The sequence below is a fragment of the Orbicella franksi genome, chromosome 14 (genome assembly GCF_964199315.1).
Source record: "Orbicella franksi chromosome 14, jaOrbFran1.1, whole genome shotgun sequence".
NCBI lineage: Eukaryota > Metazoa > Cnidaria > Anthozoa > Scleractinia > Merulinidae > Orbicella > Orbicella franksi.
In genome coordinates this window covers 5,358,026-5,381,720 of record NC_138158.1, presented here as the reverse complement: position 1 = coordinate 5,381,720, position 23,695 = coordinate 5,358,026, and the positions used below count along the sequence as shown (strand labels likewise).

The 23,695-nt window shown below is 39.1% G+C and overlaps 1 protein-coding gene across 2 annotated transcripts in view; it reads right to left on the bottom strand.

The window, feature by feature from the left end:
• LOC145468095 (patched domain-containing protein 3-like) overlaps positions 1-23,695 on the bottom strand; it is a 36,778-nt gene that overhangs the window by 10,781 nt on the left and 2,302 nt on the right. The window contains exons 1-14 of one of the 2 annotated variants that reach the window (XM_081451775.1): positions 14,723-17,676; positions 9,681-9,881; positions 7,907-8,153; positions 6,981-7,054; positions 5,678-5,797; positions 5,071-5,218; positions 4,325-4,422; positions 3,426-3,546; positions 2,958-3,081; positions 2,315-2,427; positions 2,072-2,134; positions 1,767-1,809; positions 1,325-1,391; positions 410-551 (exon numbers count right to left, since the gene is read on the bottom strand). In XM_081451775.1, the coding sequence (XP_081307901.1) occupies positions 410-551; positions 1,325-1,391; positions 1,767-1,809; positions 2,072-2,134; positions 2,315-2,427; positions 2,958-3,081; positions 3,426-3,546; positions 4,325-4,422; positions 5,071-5,218; positions 5,678-5,797; positions 6,981-7,054; positions 7,907-8,153; positions 9,681-9,787 (1,467 nt within the window). In that variant the 5' untranslated portion in view covers positions 9,788-9,881; positions 14,723-17,676. Of the gene's footprint in view, positions 1-409; positions 552-1,324; positions 1,392-1,766; positions 1,810-2,071; positions 2,135-2,314; positions 2,428-2,957; positions 3,082-3,425; positions 3,547-4,324; positions 4,423-5,070; positions 5,219-5,677; positions 5,798-6,980; positions 7,055-7,906; positions 8,154-9,680; positions 9,882-14,722; positions 17,677-23,695 lie in introns of those variants that run through there. The other variant, XM_081451776.1, reaches the window with a different exon arrangement.

The window sequence follows — 23,695 nt, the reverse complement described above, 5'->3', positions numbered from 1 at the left end:
GGGAAAACTAATGAAGGACAGAGAAAATATTATTATCTTACCATTAAAAAATTCTGTAAGGAGATTTAACTGAAAACAAGGCGTTCAGGTAGGGAATTCCGCACCTCTCCGAACAAATTTTCTAAAGGTCCGTCCCGAATCTCACCAAAGAATTCCACAAAGGTGAACCAGACCCTCTGTCAGTAAAATACCCTCCCCTCCCATGTGCAAGAAACCCCTCCCCCTGACACCAAAGCCGTGCACAAAACCCAGCAAAATGACGCAACAGCTCACTAACGAGCAAACAAAGAGACGAGTAATGAAGCGCGCAGCGAGAGAGGAGACGGTAAAATAACGAGTGAGCAAATGGTAAAAGAATGGATGGCCGATGATTAGGGGAGAGATTTATATCACTCTTGCAAATACTCACCTTTCCAGGAAGAGATAGCATTATAGGGCCAATGTATTTATTCATACACTTTCTTAGTAGACTTCTTTTTGCAAACGAACTTTCCCTGTAATTATCGGGCAAAGCAACGCAGCAGCAACAGCCATCTCTCCTCTTCTCCTGCCTGTGCAACGAGAAAAGAGTAAGCAATTAGAGTTTTATTACCAACTCGGACTATTTTAGGGCCGTTTGCAACTGAGTGGAAAAAGTTATCTTGAATTTCTTTGGTTTCCCGCAACAACGTTCTGTGATTGGTCTAGGAAATTGCGCACTACTTATTCAACCAACCAGATGCACCACCAACCGCGACTTGCGAGTGTTTTTCCGCGCTTGACGCTGGTCACGTGTATTTGGATAACGTCCTTATTCGTTCTTGTTTTCTACGTCCCCAATGGTAAGCTTTTGTCTTTGTTTGGATTTTATTCTTACAAGACTAGAAAAGGATCAAAGGATTGTGAACTTTAATCTTAAAGGAGCTCAGTCAGAGTTTGCGCATATTGAAAAGTTTAGCCTCAATTTTTCAAATTCGTCGTTTGTAATCCGTGTTAATCTTCTCCATCTTTAGCCATCCTTGTTCCTTTGTGGTTTATAATTATGTCTTTGGTGTTTTTTCTATCTTTTTAAACTGTTATTTTCAGGTTTCCTCCATTTAAAGGTAATTTTGTATGTGGCCAAAATAACTCAAAATACCGTGACTGAGCCCTTTTAAAATCTCTTGTCTTTCAAAGTATCACTCATTCAGTTAAAGTGAACATGAAGAGCCGACCTTTAAAACAGTAGTTCTTCCTTGCAGTCAAAAATGAAAAACAAGGTTTCAGGTTTTTGCGCAAATATTTCAGCGTTACCATTTTAACGAGTTTAGTTTCCTGATGAGCAAAATAGTAGCATGGACAATACCTTCGCGCGTCAATAGCCAGTAAAGCCGTAAATAAAGTAGCTTGAAGAATAAAGTCTGCTAATATTCCTGAAAGAGAAAAGAAACCCCATCAATAATCAGCAGGCGCAAGATAGTTTTGAAATGTTGAGGGCCGTAAGTCTCATCTTAAAGGAACTCAGTCACGGTTTGCGCATATTGAAAAGTTTAGCCTCGATATTTCAAATTCGTCGTTTGTAATCCGTGTTAATCTTCTCCATCCTTAGCTATCCTTGTTCCTTTATGGTTTATCATTATGTCTTTGGTGTTTTTCTATCTTATTAAACTGTTATTTTCAGGTTTCCTACCATTTAAAGGTAATTTTGTATGTGGCCAAAATAACTCAAAATACCGTGACTGAGCTCCTTTAAAGGGCGTGGAAAAAGTTGAGAAAATAAGAGATGCACCGACGACAAAATCACATACCTATTGCAGCAAATATACAGAATGATCTCAGTGCCGGTAAAATCTGCAAAAAGATACGATACAACCACAATAATTCAAAGAATATTCTCGTTTACATGTGCCATTCGTGAAAGATTGTAAGAACTAGACAAAGCTGTGGAAACTCGTGTTCCCTCATCATTTCCCATTTTCTGAAACATCCACTGGTGCTGCTATAACTCAGTAGAAAGACGGAAGTTGTTTTCCATTTCTTAAATAGTTTGTTTAAATGATTAGAAAACTGCATAAGACAGTGACGTCACCGACTCTCGATATCTGCTACTTACCGTGGTTGATCCAATTAGGAAAGCAAGGAAATCTGTCAAAGATGTGATCGTTATAGAACATCCCTGCAAGAGAGAAAGGACAATTCCAGATTAACTGTCACCAACGCAACTCATAATGCCTTCCTTAACCGACTGTGGGGCTCCAGTGGGGCATCTTGATGTTAACCGCTGGTTAAAATGGTCGTGGTCGTTTGCTATGAAAATGAGCGTAGCTACAGCTAAGCTTACAATTAAATTACTTACAGCATGTTGAAGAGTAAGTCCCATTCGTTCTGATATCGGCTGTGTTTCGTGTTCTTTCGGCGACAAGTTGCTCCACGCTTGTACAATAACAAACATGTCATCGACTCCTATACCTGCAAACAAACACAATAAAAGGAGTTCCATGATCAAAGTGATTCTTCCACGAATGTGAATAAAATTAACTTCTGATCCAGGAAAATGTAAAACATTATCTTTTTGGATCTATGTTTTAAGAGGCAGTGTCCATCCTGATTATGAGCATCGGAAGTTCTCTTTTCTAACAAATTTCCGTTCTACATTGCTAAATGGCAACGTATTTACAAATAAACTGGATTAAAAGATTCCACTGAGCAAAGTATAGCAAGCATTTTCGGAAAGAAGTACAAGATTACAAAGATGGAAGTGGATTGCAGTTCAACAAACTTGATTTTGATACTATGAACAAATCAAAATTGCCATTCTGGTAAAATGTGAATCTTCCAGTCGTCGTTTTTTTAATTCTTTTCAGTTGATATGCCATTGCTTTAACCACTGGCCACGCTTATATTAAAAAATAGGCATATGGCCCTTATTAAACGCCTTAACTTAAAAAAGAGGTGCATCTCTGTTATGTCTCACTTTTTTTTAATGTTTGGATTCTTACCAAGTAAAAGAAAAGGAAGCGAAGAATGAACCGGTCCGTAAAAAATTCCAAATGCACTCGCTAGTCCAAATGACACTGCAATGGCTAAACCAACACAAAGAACACCCAGTAAAGCGAGCCAGACCTGTTTACAGATAAAAAGGAAATCATCATTTGAGGACAACCTAAATTATTACCTTATTTTGCCCTTTTTAGTACCTATTTCAAGACAAGAAACCACACGAAACGACGGATTTTCAGGAAAAGTTTTATCTATGCAATACCAAACGACACCTTTTTAAAGTTCAACGTATAGTTTCAAAATGTTACCAATCAACTTGTTTTCATCATGATTACCCCATTTTCTAATATGTTTGCGTGAGGGCACGTTAAAAGATATATTCTTCAGGTTTGCCCTTATCACAATCCGTTTTCATCTTCACAATGGATAATCATCCCGGCTCACGAAAATGTAGATATACTACTTGCCTTTATGTTCATGCGGGTGAAGTTTCCAAGCACTATTGACACATAGACGATGATGAGCACATATCCCCCAGAGAGAAGTAATATGTCTCCTTGAATACTGCGGTCCGCGTCTTCCTTGTAACTACAGCACAACAAAAATAGTGACATGAAACGGTTTCCAGTTGAGTGTCGTTACGATGTTATTAACCAGAATCAAATTAATCACTCTAACCAGTCACAAAGAACACAGACAATTGAGTAAACCAATCAAAACTCGAAGTAATCACGTGTAGTTGATGCAAAGCGCGGGGAAACATGTGGAAACGAGTTACGATTGGTTTGGTTTTACTTCTGATTGGATGAAAAAGTCGCGCGAGTTTTTTAAGGCAGTCGTGCAGCGTAGTTGACGCAAAAACAATTACGAATTGTTACAATTACTGTAACAATAACAATATAGAACGAATGGTTCCTACTGATTATTACACGTCAACTTTTCTAATTTTTTCTAATATTTTGCGCTTTTGCAGTGTTGTTGATCCGCGCGAGCAGCTTTGATTTTCCTCCGTGTTCCAGTGGGACTCTTAAAGTTTAAGAATATCAGTTCTCATAATTCATCAGGTTCAAACAACGGAAATCACGACCGTTACGGTGTTTAGATGATCAGATCTCAATTATTAGCATAGATTTTTGCGATTTTATTTCTCCGTTTTTTCCTTAGTTTTTGTTTCGATTGAGACAGTGTATTACCACATACTTTTCCAAACACCTTGAAGATGGCCAAAAATACTCCACTGCGCGTCGTATTTTTAACTCTCTTCGCGGTGTTTGGAAATGTGGTCAAATACGGTCTTTCATGTTAGATATCTTACTTCAAAATCGGGAAAGCTCGAGTGAAACCATGTAAATCTAAAAATTCATACCGAACTTCTGTCATGTAGAAAAGCTCCATAGATGATGTTACGGTCATATCCATCAATTTGTTAAATTCTCTTTCCCAGTTTTCCACCACTTTATCTTCCTGTTGACAAAGTTTTAAAATTAATCAATTCTTTCATTAAATTTCAGTCCCTTCCCAAAAAAAAAAGTTATGAAGAAGGCCGTGCTGGCTTGCTATTAATTGGTTGGACCGTGTATGTGCCTAGGTTGGAAGTCACAGTAATTGTCATTACGTTGTATGGTTTGAAAGAGATTTTACCCTTCTACAGTGCCAACCCGGACGCACAGGTATATAACTGAAAACTGTTGGGAAAGTCTTGCAAAATGCTGTTGTGAAGTTGCGATAAACTAGCATTTGCCTAGTTCCTAGGCCTCGATATTTCGCCTCGATCAATCGTTTTCGGGTGACCTGGCCAGGGCTATTCGCCTCGGATACCTCAACGAAATCAATTGATCGTGAAAGCCTGAGAGAAAGCAGTACAGCTAGGAACAACGTAAAACTAGCATCACAACGAGTGAGAGAGACAATGTTGCCAGTCACTTCAAGCTTTATAAGCCTAGTCTTCAGCACCTTGCCAGCTTGTGTAGCGATCATTAAAAAGAAAGTCCTCATATGTAAAAAGAAACCCTCACCACTGAGGCGAGACAACGCATGGTATTATAATGGGATGAATAACGATGGTAAACAAATCAGTTGATATTGAAGTTCAAGAAATGCTTTGGAGCTTACCAGACGTCCTTCTTTTGAATTTAACTTGGGGTTGAATCTTACGCCGTACAAGATAGTTGTAGCTTCAGCACCAACAATATGTCCCGTGGAGTTTCGCTCGATTCCGCCAAGACATTTTGATAGCACAAACCTTTTACGCGTCATGGAACTAGAAATGGTGAAAAGAATGATTTGAAAGGGAACTCCAGCTGTTATTTTTTTTATTAACTACTAAAGTAAAGAAAGAACTCTGCAAACTACGACATTTACTTTGTCACAAAATCACATTTCGGCGATGAATTTACTATCTTATAATTATATTCACTAAATCAGGTGCTTATGACTAGGAGTGAAGTTTATACCCTAACCGTCATGCAGCACGTGCACACAAAGAGCTATTTTTAGCCATGCTTTCCGGATCCACACGAACTGCGTTTCGCTTGGCTTAGAACTTTCGTTAAATCAATGTGGTGATTCGCTGCTCTTAAATCAGAGTCCAACGTCTTTCAGGAAAAATTGCAAAACATTGACTCTAGGTCATTTCTCAAAGTCGACCATCCTACATAACGCTCTCAAAAAAAGTCTCTAAGATGCTTGCGAACACACGTTAAATCTGAAGGTATTTTACCTTATTAAGTTCTTTTCGTTAATCTTCCGCAAGATGTCCTCTTTAGTAAGCTTGTCAATGGCAGCTTTATTAAAAGCCCAGAGCTCTAACAAACCACTAACAAAACAAGTTGGGCCAATCCTGAAACGCAAAACAACATGACAAAACACGTCAGCAAAATACGTCGCTCCGTGAATTTGGCAGTTTTAACGTTCTTCTGGGATCGCTTGGACAAACGCGAAAAGGTCATTCAAAACCTGCAGAGGAAAACAATAGATCAAGATTTTTTTGTCGAGTTCCTAGCTTATAATGAAACTTGATAATACAATTCTCCTCGATGTTTGTTTGTGTAAGTATGGTATTAGCAATGAATCTATTTTCCGGCTCTAATCACGGAAAACAAACTTGGAATTTGAAGCTATTATTTATAGAAACTGTTTCTGTGGCATCATGTTTCTCCCTTTTATCATAAAAGATCCTAATTTTAGATACATCTGTACAAAAGACCCTTCTTTCTCTAATCCCCAGGCCTTTGCAACTGTATACAAGCATAGCTTAGACACTTTTAGAGCCAGGTAATGTTTACTAATTTGACCACTCGGACTCATCTTCTAAGTGTCACCCAGGCACAGCCGAGGGGACTATCACTCGGAAAACGAGCTAGTGTTCTACATTTGCTTTAGAATGCATTCTAAAGGTTAGCAGCCCAAAACCTTAAGGCCTGTCCAAACGGGAAATGTTTGGCGACCAAACATCATCAAACCTTGTTTGGTGACCAAACATGCTCATGTTGAAATGAGTGGCCAAACGGTTAAAACAGGTTTGACCAAACACAGATCAAACTATGGATTCGAGCCGCTGAGCAAGCGTGGTACGCATGCGCGCGCCAAACATGTTTGATACGGCTGTCCAAACGAACAAAACATCGCCCATCAAACACGAGAACAAAAGAAATGTTTTAAGTTGTTTGATCGAATGTTTAATGGCCTTCAAATTTTATCAAACACGATCAAACAGCACCAAACAAGGTGGCCAAACGGTAAAATGTTTGGTCACCAAACAATGTTTGATGGTCTTTGGTCGCCAAACATTTCCCGTTTGCACAGGCCTTTAAATTTTATGCATTTTTAAGGCGAAAGCCTCGAATACTTTTTCCTTTCAAGAGCAAGACGAACACGATTGTAATTTTTTGCAACAGCGAATAAACAACAATGGCAGAGCCAATCAGGTTGGCAGATTTACAATCGGACATTCTGAGAGGCTACTAAAAGGGGAAATCTGAACCTTATTTACATTTGTTCTTATCTTTACGTTTGCTCATTACCTGAAACAAATGTTATCCCAAGATTGTTTGGTCCCTTTCGAGATTTGTGTTATCCTGCTGTGAACCACTAAGGCCTGCAGCAAAGGAGACAATAAATAAACAAATTCATGACCGACATTATATAAAACAGAGATCGATGCACAAATCTTTCGTTCTAATTAACAATTAGCTTATGAGCTCGAGATTTATATGAGGTGATAGCGGTTGTGGTCGAAGTCTGAATCAACTATCGAGAGCGAATATTCTAATTTGAACTGAAAATTCACCTTACAAATAACAATCTCCACTCTAAATAGTATTAAACTTTGCCTTTTAATTAACAAAAAGCCCCGGATTGAACTGTTTGAAAATTGCATTTTCGTAGACGCGCATTAGTTTTTTTCAACAATTTCGAGCTTTTAAAGTCAAGAAACCGTAAGCAACCTTCTTTGAATATTTCAGGGATTTATTTACTATTCCTCCTCCTAAACGTCGGAAAAACGAGAAAATATCGCCATTTTCTAGACGACCCACAGCCACTTCACACCAATGGTGGATAGTATACGATAGCTTAGCCAATCAGGTTGCAGAAATTGCAGAATTTGCAATAGTGCTCAGCCAATCAGATTGTAAAATTCTACTAATTAAGTTTCGACTGGTCTATTGAAGAAGAAGAACAGAACAACATGTGTAATATTACCCCTTGAAAGTGGAGATAGGAGTGTTCTTAACTGGAGGTTTCCGTCTCGCGAGCACCCTGCCAGGAGTAATTGAGTACAAGACTGGCAACCGCCCAAGACCTAATTTAAGACCACTTCTTAGCTCATATCCTCAAGAAACTTAAAAATAATATTTTTAAGAAAACCGGCTACTTATCAGTTCACATGCTTTAGTATCAAGCCTTACTAGGGAGAACACTTGCATACAATGGTTCCTTATCAACTTACCTCTTGCAAAACATCAGGAGTAAGGACATCCTTTGCCACAAGCAGCACAGACGAGACGCGCAATTCAGCTGGGAAGTGTTTTTCCACCCATTCCTTGTGTCGCTGGGCTATCGAGTCCTCTGGAGTCCACAGTTTATCTGCTCGATTCTCCTGCGTGAACTTGAAGGCACCTATTAGGCACCCTCCACAAATGGCTAATGAAATAATGATTGTAATCCAGGGACTTCCACCGACTGCCTTTCCTAGGCTGAAAAAAGTCAACAGACATATCATTTTGAAGAACTTTACTAAAACCGCTATGTCTTTTGTGTACTAAATTTTCGGTGGTTTCTGTCCATACAGAGGCGGCAGAGCGTTTTGAAACATGGAGGGGCTCATCATTAAGTCATGCGCATGTCTCTACTTGTATTTTCCAAAATGTCTTTGTTCATTTGCACAAACAAACTTCTTTGCGATGTCTACAGTGTTTAATGTAACCGTAACAGACTTATAACAATGCAGAAGGAGGCAGTTGTTTAGACGATTCTGCTTCATGGTGCTTCTTCTAACTAAAGGGGGTCTTTAGTCTTCGTAGGGCAGAAAATGTGCGCTCAGAAGTCGTCGATGCCACATGTAATGCCAAATACAATCTTAACAGTTTGTGGACCTCTCCTAGAAACGTTTTGGTAACAGCAATTTCGTTGAGTGCTTCGCAAAAGGTTCAAAACATGAGGGGGCTGAGCCCCTATCACATTCATGAGAGCTACCGTGTATAAGGGTTCGTTATCTTTCTCCGCAGATGAAATAGTATGTAATCTTTCATTTTCAGTCACTTGCAAGGTTCGTCAAAGTTCGCGCTACAAGTACGTGTGCTGTCGTTTTTAACTTTTTTGGAATACCTGTGAAACGTACGCAAGCGCGAACCTTTTTACTCCGTTGTTGCTCTGATGAAAGTGGACAAAAGCCACCAAACATATAAGAAGAATGTCTATTACCGAACGCAATACTGGTAGCAGAATTTTAATTTAGGCGTGTCATTGTATATGTCTGCTTCCATATTACCGCTCAGCTTAAGTAAGAAAGCCTGACGGAAATCCTGGTTTTAAAAAAATATCTTGAATTACAATTGAACTCTAATTTTAGAACGTCGTTTCATTTTTTTTTTTTTTTTTTTTTTTATCATTATTATTTTTTTTTTTTGGCATCTTTTTACTCAGTGCTAGTAGAATCAGCGTGAAGTTCGTCTTTTATCTTCCTTATCCGTAGCGATGCGCAGTAGGTTCTTTAGCAACACCAACTTTATTAAGACCTTTGTCGGTCTGAAGTTTCGCAACCTGCTGTGGATTAATCGGTGGAAAAAGATTGGAATGTTAGTCTCAGTAAGCTCTTTGGTGTTGGCGCTTTACCTTCAGGTGCACAGAGACAGTACTTTCGGCGCAAGGAGTTTCAGTGATTTTGATAGTTCTTACATTAGTTTGCATTGTATTGTATTTCATTGCGCCCATGGCCTTTCATTGCGTTTCACTCCGTTTCATAGCATAACATCGCATTTCTTCACATCTTAAAAGACCCAGTGGTTTTGATTACCCCATTGTTCTTAAATTACTTAGCGCTGCATTGCGTTTCACTGTGTTTCATCGCGCTTCATACCGTTTCATTGCGTTTCACTCCTTTACATTACATTACTTTACATCTTGAAAGAGACTCCCTGAATTAACGATTTCAAGTCGATTCAGAACTTAACTCTCACGAAACCAAACATCTGTCCTTAAAAACACAATCTACAGTCACTTACCGATAAAAACATTTTTCCAGTGAAGAGGTGATAAAATTGCTTAGTTCCCTTGGACCTTTGCAAACCGATCTGTTCTGTTCAGCTTCTGGTACTGGGGGCACGTCCATAGTGCAGTGTGAAGCACAAGTTACGCTTTGAATTCTTTTTTATTATTTTCCTTCTCAAACCTCCAGTACAAACATCAGTCTACTTGAGCAGATCCTGTAGAGAAAGGATTAAAAGATCGTATGTCATGTGAGATGTACGTTTTTTTAAAAATATGGAGGCTAAAATTTGCGAAATTTGAAGAATATTTTAAGAATAAACCCGAGGCTGAGATTTTAAAAACAACATAATTTTGTGTGTTGAAAATTTGTAAATAGAATACAATTATATATTTTTACTATACATTATAAAATTCTTCCTTTCTCTAAACGGCAAAACTAGCCACTAAACAATAACAGCCCAAGCCGTATGTTCGATCTAATCAGTAACATTTCTGCATTGCCTCCAGGCTATCCCAACATTCTTTCAACGCCACCGAAGTCACCGAAGTCAACAGAAATTTCATACACTATAATCTAAGTGTATTCACAAGAATATTTTCAGCCTAATATCGGCAGAAAAATAAGAATATTCAGCCTGGACTGCAAAAACAATATTCTTATAAATATAAAACAAGAATGTAACGGAGCGAGTGTGGAGTGATTTTCCTAAGCTTTCTTGTTTCTTCACTGCTTTGTTTTTATTGAAATCCGTCCGTTATTGGATAAGAAGCTTTATGTAACACGCATTAAACCAATCAGAGGCAGATTTAGACCGTGTTGACTTCTTTTACTTTTCTCTTCGCCATGCGTTCTGAAAAACTCACAAGTGTTCGACGCCGGTCACCGTTCAATAACATAGTTATTTTTACAATGATAACAGTGAAAATTCTCCTATTTTTGGTTCACGAAATCGAAGATCTCCTAGTAAGAGATGCTGAAAGAAGTAATTTCCCGTTAAGGTCTTATTCACGGGGAAATCCCTTATTAAAGGTCCCGGTTTGGGAAACTCCAAGAGGCTCTAAACCGTCCAGAAATACCAATCTTTTGACGCAGATTTTCTTCTCACTCCTAATTTGACAGGCAGTACTTTGGAAATAAGGCTTATATGGTGGATTACCTCTCTCACTCTTTCTCCTCTTTTGCTCCAAGTTATTTAAGAATTGGTTCATGCTTACCGTGCGTATATCGAGTTTTAGAAAACAGTCCTAAGAAAAACGCGCGCTGATTGGTCAAAACTCGTGTTTCTATAGCTCGATAGAAACACAGAACTAGCACGAGCTGTTGACATAATGATGGCGCGAGCAAAGAGAATTTACATTTTGATAATCAAAGTTAACAAGTTGTTTTCCTTTTTTTCGTCGTGGTGTGTCACACTCGTGAAAGTTTGGGAGAACTCGAAAAAACTGTGGAAACACTCGCCTGCGGCTCGTGTTCCCACAGTATTTCTCGTTCTCCCAAACTTCCACTCGTGTTTCTATTAAACAATTAGATTATGAGCTCGAGATTTCTATCGCGTGAGAAACTATATCATGCACAGAAATCGAGAGCGAATAATCTAATTGTTTTAGTATAAACCTACTAGTCGTTCAAAACTTCATCTAAATCCTCTTCACAGACACTTCGAAAACGCCAAGAAGCGGCCGTCATTTTGCTAACAAGGGCACACTGCTACGCTACTCACTATCTATCACAGAATAGATAGTGAGTAGCGTAACCAATCAGAAAACGGCATTCGTGATAGAACGCTAGTAGATTTATACTAAAACTCGATGAAAACACGGTACATGTTTTCTGTTTCTTAAATGGATGCACGCGGGAAGTTTGGAGAGCATGAAAGAAGCGTAAGAATTGCTCAAGGCGACAGCCGAGAGGGCAACTCTAGCCTCTTGAGTGCTCTCCAAACTTCCGAAGTGCATCCATAACTCGATACACGCATAACTAAAAGTATGAACCAATTCTTTTATAACATGGTGACACCAACTTGGGCGCTAAAACATCATTGTTGTATTTGTGATTGACTACAAAGTTCTCACAATGCACGGTGAAGAAAAACAAAGGTCATTAGGATCCTAACACGCCACAATCAGTTGAGAAACGGTTGAGCGAAAACGCTTAACCTGGTTTCTAAAATTGTTAATGAAAAATTCGCTTCTTCTAATTAATTATAACGAAAATGTAGGCAGACAAAGTCAAAAATACTCGATGGAAATGTAGTACATGTTAGCTTAGCAAAAGTCAAAAGCTCGAAGTAGAGTTTGGATTGTTCAGAATATTCTTTACATTGCCGAAACTTAAACAAAAGAAACTTGCACTAAACTCGACGGAAATTTTGCAGCTATATTGAAACTGCACACGTCATCTTCTATACGCACGGCCGTGCGTACATAGAGATTTCGTTCATGATGGTCAATAGGTATTAGATAGGGCTAGCGCGCACGCTTTGTTATAATTGTCTTTTTGTCGAAACGAAGAGTGCAAACAAAGCCGGCTTTCATAGCCCCCGGGTTGGTTTAGCGTTGCGCAACGTAGACAAGCTCTGCTTTTGTATAGATGAGTCGAAGTAATCTCTTCTGATTTGAATATCGGGTTTGTCAGAAATTCAAAAGATGCAGTAATTGGTTTATCGAGATAGCATTGAACGGTGAAATGTTTGTTTGCTCTCGGTCTGCAAAAGTCGATGGTTTTGAATGAAACCGAGACATGTTTCATTACAGACGACAAAGTCGTGAATTCCTTACAAGTCTAAGAACAATCGTTTTCCTTTCGGGGTGAACAAAAATCAGTTTCAAATTTAAGAAAACGTACGTTGAATCCAACAGTGATAAATGTACCAATATTAACGGCTCTCAATTGGTTCAGTATTATTGCTTGGCACAATAATCGAACGCGAAAATGCCTCAGATAAACGATTGAGTAAATCGCTTTCCCTAGTCGAAGCCGAGCCCTACGGGGGCCCGTTTCTTGAAGGTCCCGAAAAGTTTCCGCATCCGGAAAGCTCAAACCTTATGATTACAGAGCTGTTTTATTCACCTTTTCTTAAAATCCCTTCATACAAGAAGTTTTAGGCGTATACACTTCTCCGTTTTTAGGCACAGATGAATTAAAAATGGCTTTCCGGCCCCATAGTTTCCGAGACTTTCGAGAAACGGGTCATCGCCGATTACGCAGCGCCCTTCGTTTCGATCCGTTTCAAACATGGAAGATCCCGTGAAGGAGACGGGAGACAAATAAAGGAATTGTTCAGTTCGAGCTAGATAGCAATTCAGTTTACCTAAAGAATCAAAATAAACACCGTTTAGCTTGAACAGCACTCTGAAAAACCTAAATAATGCTGACTCACGCGAAAGGTTTGCCCTTGTCATCGATAAGTGTAATATGCAATGGGTTAGATACAACTGGGACTCGGACCTCTTCTTCGGACTTGGTCAATCGATAAAACCTCGCCTGCAAGATCGGCTTTTAACAGGGGGGTATGATCTTAATATCAATAAACGTCCAAAGCGCATATGTTGTACCCACCGATGATTAAACTGAAACTTCCATAGCCTGCGTAGCTTCCCAAGCACGCGAGAGGTGAGCGAAATCTTGGGATGTACACAATGGCTTAGACTTGTCACAAGCATATTTGTTGCAAGTGAAGAAAAATGACAGAAGAAATTTCAAGTTCAGAGAAAAGTGAGGGAATTTCGTTTTAAGGTTGCTGTGGGTTCTGTCTTGTTTTGTTCCTAAGACTTTGCGTGCATTCGAAGGTTTTCGTTCATCTCTTGAGTGCTTGGGAAGGAAACGGCTAAAACTTCCGTTATTGAAAGGATCCTTAGCGGACAACAAAATATCTAATCATATCAGTAACACTATTGCATAACCCCTCATAAACAACTGTTCAAGAGTTTTGAATTTCCCTACTCGCTTTTTCACTTCGTAAATTGAAACTGCTTTTTCGGTTATTTACTTAATTAATTTTGCGAGTATTCGCAAGTCAGTCTCCCGGTAGTTCTTTTCGTGATTTTTTAGAACGATAGAAGCCCGTAAGCAAATAGAAGCTCGCAACAAATAGGATCTCCCCAAATCCTTCAAAAATATCCCGAATATATAACATGTCTGCACGCTACGAGGGTCATAGAAAGTGCCTTGAGAAATGCGAAACGGCAGACGATGTCGTAGAGATAAATCGCATTGCAAGCTATGAAGGTCGTTGAAGGTCGCGAGCAATTCAAGTACAGGCAGGCAAGTAAACGCAAAATGTGTGGATGAGATATTTGCCCACTTTTTCGATGCGGAAATTTGCAATCTGATGAGAATTCGACTTGCCTTAAAGTTTGCCTTCAACCGTTTACGAACTTGTTCTAACATTATCCTATTCTTATTGCTAAAACAGCAAAACGTATTGCAATAGCCTGTCCATTTGGACAGAATCCTTGTATTTTTCAAACCAGACGTAGATAGATAGATAGCGTCAATAATTGTTTACCATTCGTTCTCCCTAATCAAGTTGCACACAAGTCCGTCTGAATCAGCTGCCATCGCTCCAAACAAAGTCGAAGCTATTGCGTTTGAACTAGGGCTAAGAACAATTTGATTACGTCAGTGAGGAAGTTGCGTTACGAAAGCCGAGTTCCTTCTTGAAATAGCTAGAAAATCGGTCGAAAGTTAAGTGGACCTTACTGGTAAGAAGCAAATTTCCGGAAAGCATGGAGCACCCTGCCACAGGGGACAAAGGAAAATTCTCTGTTCTTGTTTGGAACGGAACCGGCGTAAGATCTGATATGTACCGTTTCTCCACTGCGGAAAAATGGAGGAATTGATCTGAACAGGAAGACTTCCGGAACTTCAGGCAAATGTATAAAAAAGCATCCATCGAGTACACCGGCATAGAGTTATGCCGCCATTACGTAAGTTATTGATTTCTCTCATGGAAGACCTCTGTCGTGAACTGCGCCTTGTAGAAATTACGCCAAAATAAAAGCAAACATGCGAAAGCGCCATTCTTCTATAATTCTATTCTACGATGATACTTACTGAATTTGAAGCAAACTGGGGTGCTTGAGCCGAGCGAGGATTGAATGCTTTCCCAGCTTCCAACAGACCTATCTGAACTCCAAGGTAAACTTATGACGAACTCGAGTTTAATTAGTTTTATTTTGAACCGGAGCTTGAAATACTATCCTTGGCTTTTAGCGAGGTCAACGAGTTGCCCCATTCTCCGAATACTTGTCAGACGCAAACCAGTAGAAAACTGGTTCAGAAATAAATAAAACCCTTTCGACGTCAGTGTATTTATCTTATGACACAAACATGTCAAAATTCTTAAAGAGTCGCATTTGCTTTAATGACACTCAAGGATACCATCTTTATAATTTACATAGCGTCCGGTTTGCTTCCTTTCTTCTGTGAAGCATTCCACCCTTATAAGCTTTCTTTACGCGCGCGATAAATTCGCGTGTCTATCTATGATAAGAAATTTCGCGGGAAAATCTTCGCGGGGAAAAAAACCGGTTTTCTGGGGTCACGCGAACGTGGCACAAGCCGAAACATTTCCTCATAAACCTTGGAGTACAAGGCTAGTGTACATTATTATCTATCAGTATTAAAATCACATGAAAACTGTCCAATGAGTGTCCTCCTTAAAAAAAAAACACACACACGAAAACGTAGTCTCAAGGTAAATACCATAATGATTTAATAGCACTGACAACTTTGGACTTGTTCGTAAACCTTGCGTGTTTTAGCTTCCACATGTCCAGGGGCAACGTCTTTACAATCTGTTGTGCAACAGCGATGTCACGCGAAACATGAAACGTCAACTGCATTCATTGTGTAACCGGTCCAAGCGTAACGCGAACCCGGTTCAAAACGAACAGTAACCTATCTCTTCGATACGCTACCTATTAGTCACAAGTTTGTTCGAGCCTTGGATCGTATTTTGACGAAGCACAGTCCAGCCATGCCGAAACGCTCAAAACGACCACTGTACATATATCCCCGTTTTTAAACACTTTGAACCTTTTTTCAAAACATTTTTTAAGTGCCGGCGTCAGCTGAAAAATATCGCACTTTGGACAGTGAAAATATTTTCGCAGTTATAAAGTGCGTTTTGGAGGTTTCGAGGTTTCTTTTCTCTGTTTTCAATACTCGCTATTTTAGCTAGCGGTTCACGAAGTGATTTTAAAATCGCGGTCAGTCCAGTCCTAGGCGCATTTCTCGGAAAGGTGTGGAAGTTACGGCCAATTAAACAGGCTAGACAACGATGGAACTACGTCTTTGAGCTGCATCTAAGAATGTTTTTCTTTCGGGATAATCCAGACCAGGATCAGTGAGCCAAGGTCACTCAGCTCATCTTGCATGCAAATGCACCGGTGAATCCCCTCTGGCGAATTAAGGATTGATCGGTTCCTAGATCCTTTGATATAACATGATCCGAGCACTTCGACGTACAGAAATACAATACTAGAACTAAGAATTCCTTGAGTTTACGATTGCCTTGTACTGTAGGACAAATTAAAAGAAATTCTCACTCCGTTTTCTAGGCCCCAAATTATTTAATTTTCTCAGCACTGAAATTCGAAATGCTTCTACCATTACTGTGTTTACCTCTAAACATAAGTCATCTTTCTTGGTAAAGAATATTTTAATTCTTGTGTTTGTGTGCTTTTTTTTTTGTCTTCCTTTACTCTTCGCATTTGCGCGTTTAGCTTTGCTTAACTACTTTTAATCCTAAATTATGATCATTTTGTGCACTGATGACAGCTTTTTTTATTCTTTTATCAAGTCTGAGTTTGAAAAGAATATAATTTTGTGTGTTGAAAAATTTGTAAATATAACACAATCATATATGTTTTTAACTAAACCGTATAAAATTCTTCCTTTCTCTAAACGGCAAAACTAGCTAAAAACAACCAGACAGGACTAGCCGTATGTTCAACGTTAATAACATTTCTGTGAAAGTTATCTGAGTCATATCAGACTTCAGTGCCAGCAGCTGGTTCCAAAATTACTTCAAGGCCATTCAGACACCAAATACATTCAAAAACAGAAATGTCAAACGCTTTCATGATGTAAGAATATTCACTAGAACATTTTCAGCCTGAAATCGTCAGAAAAATAAGAAGATTCAGCCTCGGCTGCAAAAACAATATTCTATTTAAAAAAAGAGTGCATTTATGAATGGCAAAAAATAAAACTAACTAACTAACACTCCGATCAGGGTGCATCAAAGGATCTAGGAACCTATCCACTTACCCTGGCTAAGGATTGATCGGTTGCTTTGAAACACCACGATCCGACCGATCCTCGTGCAGATCATCCCAAAGGAACGCACCCTTAAATTGTTGAATAGACAATTAACAGACGCCATTGCATGACGCTCACGAGAAAGCGACGAAATCCATTGTTTCATCACGTTTCAGCAGAGAAATCAATTATACAAGGGAGTCCTCGGAGAACTAGAGATCTTGATGATCGATGGTGGTAACAAATGCGACGTTTATTGCAAACGAATGCATAATTAGAACAATTGATTAAGCGGATGTGAGCCCAGAAACTGTTAAATGTTTTGTGTATATTGTTGCATTTCAATGTATTTGTTAGTGATATAGAGGTTACGTTTGTTTGATCTTGCCCTCTAGGGCCGCAATTTAGACAACTAGTGTCTGTGGTCGGCCGTATCAGAGAGGGTCTGTGTTATAGAGGGTAGTTTTATAAAGAATATATGAGCAGATTTGCAGGCACCAAAGGAACTGTCCGTGATACAAAGGTTTCCTTAAAAGGAGCTAGGAGAGGTTTAGCCTAAATTTTTCAAGTTCGTCGTTTGGAATCCGTGCTAATCTTCTCAATCCATCCTCGTTTCTTTATGGTTAATATTACCTTTTTGGTGCTTTCTATCTTAGTAAACTACTATTTTCAGGTTTCCTTCAATTTAAAGGCAATTTTGTACGCGGCCAAAACGCCATGACTGAGAGGTTCGACTACTTATACGATTACACCTTTTGCTGTTCATTTACAGAAAACAAACATTCATTTGTGTCCAAATTTCTTTCATTATGGTCATTAAACTCTCATTAACACCAATATGACCTTCATTTGCGCGTAAGGAACGTTCAAGAAAAACATTTACATATGCAGTACCATTCAAAATCATCAAAAGAAAAACAATACCTTCATTTGACATTCATTGACTGTAAATGTATTTTCATTTTGGTCGGAAAAAAATTCGTTGTCACGAAACGACAATCATTTACACTTTACGACATTCAGTTTTCAACAAAAGACTTTCAATAACACAATTTGCATGAGAACTAACATTCAATTGCATTATTATGCAACCATATCCATGAAGGTAACAATCTTAAATGCTGTGAGACATACATTACCGTGTTTTCACCTAACGTTAAGAGAAAACAATCGCTCATTAGCGTAATTCTTTTGAACAGAGATATCTCGCCCAATTTTCCTCGAAAATTTGATTATAGAACAAGGGACCATATGTACTTTTTTCAAATCATAATTTCACAATCCTCCCCTTGCAGATATAAATTCGGCCACTTACGAAACTTTTTGCGTACAACTCAGAGGGCCGTGTGACATACATGTACATGTACATGTAGTGACAGTTCGATTTGTCCAGAAATGCCACGAAGAAATAGAATCGCATTTGAACACCGCGAAAGGATAGTCAGGGCTTCTGAAGATGTCAACGAAGACTATTTACTATTTACTAGTGAGGCAATTGAAGGATAAATCGTTCAGCGAATTTGATATTTTATCTTTCAAAAATAAATGTTATTATGGCTGTAATGTTTGTCTCGCCGCATTAAAGATTGTTACCTTCATGGATATGGTTGCATAATAATGCAATTGAATGTTAGTTCTCATGCAAATTGTGTTATTGAAAGTCTTTTGTTGAAAACTGAATGTCGTAAAGTGTAAATGATTGTCGTTTCGTGACAACGAATTTTTTTTCGACCAAAATGAAAATACATTTACAGTCAATGAATGTCAAATGAAGGTATTGTTTTTCTTTTGATGATTTTGAATGTTAATGCATATGTAAATGTTTTTCTTGAACGTTCCTTACGCGCAAATGAAGGTCATATTGGTGTTAATGAGAGTTTAATGATCATAATAAAAGAAACTTGGACACAAATGAATGTTTATTTTCTGTAAATGAACAGCAAAAGGTGTATCCTATCGTAACTTTTTGGTCCGCTCCGACCGCATTTCAGGCGAGTTTGGTCGAGCCACTACTCGTATGCACGAAACGTAGCCTAGCCAAAATACCAATGGCGAGACCAAACGAGCGTAATGTGCCGCCGAAGCGTACCAAAAAGATACGATTAGGTATCTACCATACCCAAATTCAACCAAGTGACCATGATATCGCAGGCATATCCAGCATGGCAGGTCAGTGACTTGATTTCGCAAGATATCGGAACAGTGACACTGTTTCCGATTGGCTAATTGCGAATTGAGGTACAGCTTAGAACTACGCTAAAATTCCAAGTGATAGCAGAGAAATTTCTGAAAATTTAACTGATAAATGAAATTCCTGCACCTCAATCCAGCCAGACCTTCTCATCGGCTAAAGCGTAAAATCGTAAAAGTTTGTGTATAAAAATGTTACTGTTCCAACCACAAATTTACACTCATGAAAATTTTCCATTAAAGTGAGATAGAAGAGCTATATATCTATTTGTTTATTACCGAAAAAGTTTTATGCACAATTTTTTATATTGAACAATTAGATTGTTCGCTTTCGATTTCTAACGCGTGATAGTCAACTATCACGGATAGAAATCGAAAGCGAATAGTCCAATTGTCTCAGTATATAAATCTACTAGTCGTTCAAACCTTTATCTAAATCTTCTTCACAGATACATCGAAAACGCAAAGACGCGGCCATCATGCGTAGCGCGGCCAACAAGAAAACGGCATTCGTGATAGAACAACACGAAATTTCTTGTATTTTTCTTATTCCCTTCAAAAGGCACAGCAGTCAGACCCGTATCAGTTAACTAACTCTTTCCAGAACCACTGGAGGGAATCCCGCGCATGCTATGAACGTCGTTGACGATATCTTTGACAATGTAAACATCTCCCAAAGTCATTCAAAACAATCCAAACAACAGATGGTTTTTTTAGAACCAAAACAAAAACAATGCTCTAGATAAATTGGATTGATTGCAAGGCCATTTAAGGTCAAGGTGACCAAGCTTAGGCAAGCTATAAAGTCTGAAACGAGACTTTTTTTCCTTTCGATATATGATTTGTGCACGTATACAAGGGACTAGATAGAGGTTTAACTGAAAGCTGTACGAGAACTGGTTAAAATGTTATCTATAATCTGAGAAATAGCTGACTGACAAGGCCCTACTGAGCGTGGTGAGGTGCGGGGTGGGGGTGGGGTAAGAATGTCTCCCGTCTTCTTTACTATTTCCGAAGGTCGTAGCCCTTTCATAGCTGTCGGAATTTCGTTGTTTTTTCATAAACCTCGATGTTTTAATACCGTGTCGCTTGTCAGAATTTTACCCTCAGAGGGCCTCACTGGTAGCTGAGATCTGAGTCCCATTCGAGCTCATCAGAACCTTGCTGAATACCCGACAAATTGGTTAAAATTTAACTAATAGCCAAGAATATTTTTATAACTTAGATTACATCTTCCCTGTCAAGACCCATGCAGGTCGCATATATTTTTCTGAATTTGGTCTTTTTTTGCTCTTTTTTTTTATCTGTGGTAGCGTTTCCCTTTTGAATGAAGTCTTTTCTGCTTGTGGATGTCTTGTCGGCAGTACTCACTGTCAACATACCAATGGGCCAAATATTTTGTAACTAACTCTCTGGACAAAATGACTTAGATCTGATTCGTTGATTGACGCCGTACAAAAAATATATCCACTTTAAAATCAAACTGATATCAAGCCTACTTCCTGAAAGGCAAGTTTCAAAATGTGGAGAGTGTACCACAGCATAAATTCTCCTCCCAGTTTGACAACTTCTCCCCAATCCCCACTCCACTCTCATCCACCGACCCTAAACCACTCACAATAGGCCACTTCCGAGTTGCCTTTTGCCTCTGTGTCAAAACGAGCCTTCGGGCGAAACTATTCATATGGAAATGTGTTCTGCCTACAGGTTCATTTTCATGCAAATCAAACTCATTTTCATCTGAAAGGTTTTGGACGAAGAGGCGTTTTGAAACAGAGGCACAGGGTAACTTTCGATAAACGAAAGGTAACTTCAACGGGGATGTGAGACACCGTTTCTTACCAATAGAAGGAAAACTATTGGCCTGCACCACGCTACTTTAAAATGTGTCCAGGGCTACGCTAACAACTGAATAGTAACTAACAACAGATTCCAATTCAGAAAGCCTTAGAAACAGATAGTCCAGCACTTAGGGAATCTATGACATGTCAACCTTTACAAGGGTCATTACGTTCGGCTCTTCCGGTAACTTTAAATAGAATGTTCTTTTGTTATCTAAGATATTTTTACCAGCTTTTATTAAATTGCCATTGTGGACCTCTCAATGACCGTTAAGGCCCAGAGAGACGCAGGCAACATAGTGTGACATTGTTCCTTACATCTTTCACATGTTTTCCCATTTTAATTAGAATATGTGGCAAAATGTTGGTTAGTGCAACAGGGACCAACAGAGTGACAAACGTATGATGTGTTGATATGTTGCGTGCGTTTGTCCTGGCCTTGAGGGTTTTTTCCCTCTTAAATGTACTGTGCTCAGTTATTAGCATATTCAATTGATTAAGCGCCTAGATGTCGTGTCCTATAGCCCATGAAAGGCAACGTAATTAAATATGAAGTCATGAATGCTCTATCTACACGACTATAGCAATAGTGAACATGAATTTTTTGGGGGGCGTCATTTTCACTACTACTTTAGTTGTGTACATTATCTTTCATGTCATTATATCTTTCTCCGTAGTTTAATATTTAACAACTTTCATATATTCTCTTTCGACCGAGTCTTGGGTCATATTTTCGCCATCGTTGCGGAAACTAAACACCTACGTACGGTAAACTTACAGGTTTATTATGAAGGAAACATTGAAGAAAAATGGCTCAAGTCTCGAAATCGGTCATGAGAAAGAAAAAGTATCACAAACAATGTGACTACGAATCTGAGAATTTGTTATGAGACAAGGCCCCACCCGAGTATCATTGGAATGAATTGTAATTTAACCCGAATTTTGGAACAGATTTGCATAAAGTTGTGGCAACTAGCTCAGTTTTGCAATAAATCACACAAAATAAAAGCATGCAAAACGTTGAGAAACCTGAACAGATGTTTCTCTCGACACACGTTGAACAGTCTACTGAGAGGTTCACTAAATTGCAGTGTACTTATCACAGGATTAGCGGAAGTCCATGTTTGTCATCGTTTAGCACGTTTCAAATTACGAAATAAGGACGGGTGAATGTAGATCAGACCCGTTCCTCGAAAGCTGTATCTCAACTTTACTTCACTTAGTTTGAAAGGAAAGTGAATTCATCTTTGCAAAAATATCGAGATTACGTAACACAGGGTTTGAACCATGTAAAATTAGATGCCTAATAACAAAAGCATAAAGTATTACATACCTTCGGTACCTTCCACGAGGCAAAGCGAGAAGTACAATACAAAGAAGGTTTTGATTTCTTTCCTTATCCTAATAATTCAATAGTATTTTGTTAAAACACAACGCTTGTGCTAAAAACCACCAACTGCTCGACTCAGACAAACTGTGCGCCGCTTGATTGACAAGGTTGTTGTTCGTATGAAGCATAGCCTGGGAACGCAGATGTATTTCCGGCTGTCGCTTGTCTCCGGCGAAAATATCGTCTGCGAACCCGAGCCGGGAAACGATTTCTGTGACGTAGGGATTTTAAGCCAATCACAGTTTAGCTCAAGTAGCCCCAGAACTAGTGCGCGAGGTATTCGCTGCGAGGAGCACTCGAGTTTCATTCTATCATGGAATCTGATTGGCCAAAGAGAAACAAAAGTCATTACGTCACAGAAATCGTTTCCTGGCTCGGGTTCGCAGACGTTATTTTCGGCGGAGACAAGCGACAGCCGGAAATACGCCTGCGTTCGCAGGCTATATGAAGCAAAGCGTGACCAATGTGCACTTGAATCTCTAAAATGCTTTCTTGTTTGCCCTCCGTGAAGAACCGATTTTTTGGAGCACACTACTGCCTTGTACAAGAACGTTTCGTGAGAAAGCAGTGGTAGTTGTGAGGAACGTGGTGCTGTGTTTTTCAATAAAGATGACCACGAATTCTATTTCCTGCTTGAATTGTTTGGATGGGAGTGACATATTCTACATTACTTATATTGTTTACATTGTTAGTATCTTTGCTAGCATTTCCATTTTCAACGAAGTCTTGTCTGCTTATGGATCACTTGTCAGCAGTACTCATTGTCAACATACCAATGGGCCAAATAATATGTAACTAACTTTCTGGACAAAATGGCTTAAATCTGATTCGTTGATCGACACCGTATAAAAAATATATCCACTTTAAAATCAAACTGATACCAAGATAACTTCCTGAAAGGCAAGTTTCAAAATGTATAGAGTGTACCACAGCATAAATTTTCCTCCCAGTTTGACAACTTCTCCCCACTCCCCCCTCCCCTCTCATCCACCGACCCAAAAACACTCGCAATAGGCTACTTCCGAGTTGCCTTTTGCCTCTGTGTCAAAACGAGTCTCCGAGCGAAACTATTCATTTAAAAATGAGTTCAGCCTACAGGTTCATTTTCGTGTAAATCAGACTCATTTTCATATGAAAGTTTTTGCACGAGGATTCGTTTTGAAGCATAGACACAAGGTAACTTTCGATAAACGAAAGGTAACTTCAACGGGGGTGTGAGACACCGTTTCTTACCAGTAGAAGGAAAACTGTTGGCCTGCTCCACGCTACGTTAAAATATGTCCAGGGCTACGCTTGTTTGTATCTTTGCTAGCGTTTCCATTTTCAACGAAGTCTTTTCTG